The sequence below is a fragment of the Etheostoma spectabile genome, chromosome 18, assembly GCF_008692095.1.
Source record: "Etheostoma spectabile isolate EspeVRDwgs_2016 chromosome 18, UIUC_Espe_1.0, whole genome shotgun sequence".
Lineage (NCBI taxonomy): Eukaryota > Metazoa > Chordata > Actinopteri > Perciformes > Percidae > Etheostoma > Etheostoma spectabile.
Window position 1 is genome coordinate 14754092 of NC_045750.1, and position 5729 is coordinate 14759820.

General features: G+C 39.9%; 1 protein-coding gene across 12 annotated transcripts in view; it reads left to right on the forward strand.

Moving 5' to 3' along the window:
- The window catches only part of itsn2a (intersectin 2a), a 36866-nt gene that overhangs the window by 1592 nt on the left and 29545 nt on the right, over nucleotides 1-5729 (forward strand). For all 12 annotated transcript variants that reach the window (XR_004336115.1, XM_032542487.1, XM_032542489.1 and 9 more), the window contains exon 2: nucleotides 4922-4993. Coding sequence is in view for 11 of the 12 variants with exons in the window: in XM_032542487.1 (XP_032398378.1) it covers nucleotides 4987-4993 (7 nt within the window). In the remaining variant the exon portion in view is untranslated. The remainder of the gene's footprint in view (nucleotides 1-4921; nucleotides 4994-5729) is intronic.

A 5729-nucleotide genomic window follows, 5' to 3' on the forward strand; every position in this document is an offset into this window, starting at 1 on the left:
TCAAAATATATTAAAGTTCTTATAAATAAAATGAATAAAAATGCAAAAAAACTTGTTGCCAACGTGTTGCCAACAGGGACGTTGTAGAGCGCCCTCTGGTGGAAGAACTATGCAACGCCTACGCTCATAACATGGTTGACAGTCCGTTTTGATTTTTTAAATATTCATTTATCACAATCCTTTATTTGTCATCATAATTTTTTTTTATTTTTTCAAATTGGCCATTATAAATGCCGATACCCAGATATGCAGGGAAATGCCTAATATTGGCCCGCCGATATATATCCGTCGGGCTCTAATACTGAGTGTGTGTATGAAGTGTTGGAAACGTAAAAGAAGTAAAATAGGCTTTGGTGAATCATTGCTCGAGCTGACCTAATATCCCCTATTTTCACCTGTAGCACAACAGAGGAAGGTGTGTGGATGTCTTTGTGTGTTTCTGCGCTCTTGTGAATAGGCAGAAAATACAAACACATACACACACATGCACACACATGCACACACATGCACACAGGCTTCTTTCATCCTCAGGCTCAGCAAAGCTTCCTGGGCTGTGTCTGCGAGAACAGGGTCCCCCTCTGTTTGAGGAGTGTGTGTCAGACACACTCGTGCACACAGGCCGTCGCATTGATACGCACATCCGAGCGGGCCAGTGCGGCGCGCACAGGTGTCAATCAGCATGCAGGGCAGAGTCAGAGTTTCATTTGAGTCATTTTCTTCCAGGGTGCAGTGGGTCAGCAAACCGCTGGTCCCCGGAGTGACTCACACTGTTCACCAAATCAAAAACTTTTAATGTGCTACATGTAGCACTTTTAAATATCAATATACCATCAATGCTGCAGAGAAAAGAGTGTCTGGGCGCTTTGGCTTTTGGAGCTGCAACAGGGACCCATATAAGAAATATAACATTGTCAGCCTAATTGTAATACCCATAAACAAATGAAAGAAACTGGTTGTGAAAGTTCGTTGTTGACCTTGGAAAAGTATTTTGAGAAAAACAAGTTGTTTTTTCATTTGACACGATGACAGGTCATTTGCCATCGCATGCATGATCAGAGTAACCTGTTAATGGGGCCTCAGGACAAAATGTTTGCTATTTTCCTATTGGCCACCCACCCTCTATGCATTGTGTGTGTTCTGTTACGATCAACTACTCAGTGCACCCTGTACTCCAATGACTGCCAATGCTGCAGCCTTTCTAAATAATAAAAGATCTTAAAACCAGATTTTGACACAGTGCCTCTTTACAAGCTGTTCTGCGAGGTTAGCTAACTAAACATGGCAGTGAACCTGGGACTTAGTGGGGCCCCTATGAGCCTGGGGACCCCAACAGTCAACGGCCAATTGTCAAGCCTTAATTGCTTAATCTAAGCGTGGAACTTCCGTCATTTGATAACAAGCTCCAGGAAAAAGTCAGTCAGGCTATTTTCTTCAATGAAAGCATGGGCTAACTAATATGGTTCATAGTCTTTATGTCACACTTTTGAATTTAAAATAAATTCCTGAAAGGCTGTTGCTGTTTAACCTCAAAGTGTTCCACCATACACCATTCATTACAACGTACTGGATGTGCCAATAAAGTGATCGTTATTAAAATTGTTAGTCTAAATACATGAACACAGAGATGAGTTTGTTTTTCCAGTTATAAGCAAACTTTTCTGTACATATTTGTTTATAAGGTTAGGGTCAGGAGAGCTGTGAGCGGCCCATATTATGAAATAACTTGTTTCCATTACAGGACCTCTGTGCAACATAACATTGGTTACAACAACAGGGAGCTATAAGATGAATCAAATCAAAAATACAGACATTTCAGAAATGCTCAAGTCTTTTCATTTACTCCATGGGTATTTAGGAACAACAAGCAAAAAGCTGTTGGTGTTCATGTTGAGGGTGTCCTCCGTGCCTCGTGTTGATTTAGTATTGTTTATATTCAGGATGTGTCCTGTTTGAACAGAGAAGACTCTCGAACGTAGCCCATGGCAGATACGATCTTGTATTTTAAACCACATAAACCTTACGGTACAAAGTCTTTCTGTATGAAGGTGGATAAGAGTCTGCTTAATACCTTCATACAAAGTGTTTACATAAGGGAGTGTGTGGCACTCATGTACAGTATTTACACATGCACACACAAAGCTAAGGGGCTGTAAGAGAAGGCTCCTGTGCTATCTATATATAAATTAATAGTTCACCCAAGAATGAATATTCTGGCATTATCCTACTTGACCTTATGTCAGTGGAAACACTGTAAAGCATTCAAATAAAAACCCAGTGAATAACTACTGCAACAGCTTCCTTATTTATTTAGCCCTCTAGAAGTATTGATTTTTTTATTTGAGTTATATTATGCAAAAAAAGTCTGTCGTAATGTATTTACTAAGGGCAGATTTACCGCAGCACTAAATTACGACAGGATACACCACACAAATTTATTTTTAAACATAGACATAAGTTTTTAATAAAACCAAGTAGGCAAACTGCCATGTGTAACTGTTGCATAGTGGAACTGATAAAGCTAACGCTAGCGTGTTGACATATTGCTGCCATATCAAATGTATATGACCTGTTTAGAAGGAAGAGTAAAAGAGATAATACAGTCCACAAATCTGACCTGATTTACCAACAATAACACATCTCAACGTACAAATAACGTTTATCAATTTACGTGACCTAATTATAAATTCGGTTGGCAGCACTACTTAGCTAGTTTCAAAGCTAGCTACGAAATGCTAGCTAGCTTAGTCTTATGGGTGGATAGGATATAGTGTCTACAATCCCGTTTAATGAAATGAACATGACTATTCACACAATTATGTGTTACTTTAATATGAATAACAAGATTGTCTATGAGTAACTGCTTCCTTTGTATTATCTGAACATTTGTGTGTGTGTGCGTGTGTTTCTTTCTCACATTGTGTGTGAGCTTGCGCACACGTACAAGCACATGTAAGTGTGTATGCAGAGGCATACGCCACAGTGAGCGGTTCATTGCTCTTAAGTAATTGGCAGTTTTGGCATGTGCAGAGAATGATTTATACTACAACCACCATCTCCCCCTCTAGGAATCCACACGAAAAGGTGGGAAGCCAAATGATGGAGCAATAGTGTAACAAGCACAAGGAGAGGAAAAAAATGAAAGAAATTGGGTGGGAGTGCTTTAAGACGGGATGCGTGTTTAAGTGAGGGATGAAGAAGAATTAGTGGAGCTGAAATGGAAGAAATAGAGTGGAGAGTGAAATGATGTAAAGTAGTGCGAAGGAATGAGTTGCTGAAATCAGAGAGGAGATTGCTTCGACTTGACAGGCGTCACGGCTGGGGAGAGACCTGGCTGGTCTGTAGGCTTGTAGATAGATGGATGAAAGAAGAGGAAATAAAGGGGTAGGTCTAAGTGGATGGAACGGATTTGAAAGAGCTGCTAGAATTCTAGAATGAGAAACTGCAGGAACTCAGCTTAATGTGAAAAAGGAGGAAAAGTACCTCTATAAAGAAGTGTGTGTTATTAATTTAAAGATGTAGGAAGCGCAAATGATTGGCCTTGGCAAATCAATTGGACTGAAAAAAGGATCCAGCAACAACAGCAAATGGAAGAAAGAGGATAAATGGCATGAAAATCCAACGGGCATGAAACAGTTGACTAGAAAATGGTACTCCACCTGCAGAGGATTTTTGTGTGGCGGAGCTTTCCGTGGTGCAACAATGAAAGCTCACACACACACAGTGCTCATTTTCCAATTCCAGAGTATTAGCCTACCTGCACGGACTCGTCTGTTCCCCACGACCTCCTGGGACCATGCCAGAGATCCCACAGAGGGATCTCATCAGGTGGACCAGTATCCATGCCCACCAGCTACAGTGGATGCAGTCTGCACTCAGTACATCCGTAGCTCTTTGTTTTGTGTGTGTGGTCTGTGCAGTGCAGATATGTGTGGGCATTCAGTGTATATATATTTTATTACTCAACCTAATCAGGAATGCCCTTGATGACAAGCTCTTGTCAAAAAACTAATTTCTATACCCCTATTAGGATATGTATATGTATATGTGTATGTATGTGTATATATATATATATACACACATATATATATATATATATATACAAATATAAATACCTGAAAAAAATAACTGTTAATAAATGTTTTTATTTGTAATAAGAAAAACATGTATATCTCTGCAAAAAATATTGATGAAAGATTTTTTTATGAGACACATTTATGTTCCTAATAAGAATATGTATATTCTTAATGACTAAGGGAAGTATTTACATTCCTAATAATAAGGAAAATATTTATATCTTCATATTTATACATTTTAATACTTATTAAGACAAATAGATGTTTATATTCCAGATTAAAAAAAAAAAAAAAGTCTATTCGTATTAATAGAAATACTTATATTCCCAATAGGAGCCAAAGCCTGATATAATGGTAATTGCACAAAAAGGCAAACGACAGACATGTTAACATTGGAGAAATAAAGATTCACTTTGCAAAAAGCGGCGGGCTTGAGCGGCCATCTGTGATCCGAGGGCAGACAATGATAAATGCTTCCTTCCGCTCCGACCACCATCATTTTTCCCTCCTCTGTCTCCCTTAACTGTCTGCCCTCCTCTTGCATACTTCTTCCCAGTGGCATTGTCTGCATCTCTGCTCTTCATCCTCCCCTCTCTCTGTCATGTTGTCCCCCTCCTCTCCCTTTATTTCCCCTCCTCTGTCGTCCCTCACCGTGTTAGCCGTTCAGTATTGCACTGTTAACGGGGTATACAGATTTCTTTTCTCGCGCTTTTGCACGCATTTTTATCATTTCCATTCTCTATGGTACTCACACACGCATGCTTGTGTTCCTCACTTACTGTACACCCGTTGGTCCGTGACACACACGAAATCCAACTCACTCCTTCTTCCTCTCTCTTTCTCTGCAGATGCCTGAGAGCTAGCCAGCTGAGTAGAGGACTCACCTCTCTGCCTGTGCTCTCCCCCTGCAGCCATGAATGGTAAGAACACTTTGTCTTGTTCATGATGGGTTTGTCTGCGGGAGGTAAATATGCACTTTGGGCAGAGTGTTCAGGGCGGAAATTAGTAACTTGAAAAGAATAGTTTGATGGGGAATAAAAAAAAAGAAAGAAGCAAAAACAGAGCTGAGCATTAAGTAGCAGCAGTGCTGTGCCTTTTTCCCCTCTGATTATTGTCCTGTCAAAACTGAAAGATGTGTTTGTTTCAGTCGTTACTGATGTGCTGATGTGTGTGGAACTCATTGTCCCTACAGTCAGCTGTAAACTGCACCTTGACATTGCATTATAAGATATTGATCAGGGGCTGTATGAACAGACTTTAAGATGAAAACCTAGTAGTTTGGATGTAGTTGATCCTGTGACACAATAACAAATACAGACAATTCTATGTTGTATAAACCTCTTCATCCTAGAGCGCTCGAAGGAATATTAGATACTTATTTTTTAAATCAATTTTGTGTGAATCGTGAGCTATTCTGCTGTGTATTTCTATGTAAGGAGCTGCATTTGTTTCTGTTCAGTCTTGGATGGGATGCATCGCTTTCGTCCTCAGTATGGACGGAATTACTCAATAGTGTGTGTATGTGTGTGTGTGTTAATCCTCTTGTTTCACAGCCTTTGATCATCATACAACTGCGCCTTAAGGGCCTCTATTGTAAAATGCCTCAGAGAAAGTGTATTTGTGTGTGTGTGTGTGTGTGTGTGTGTGTGTTTTTGT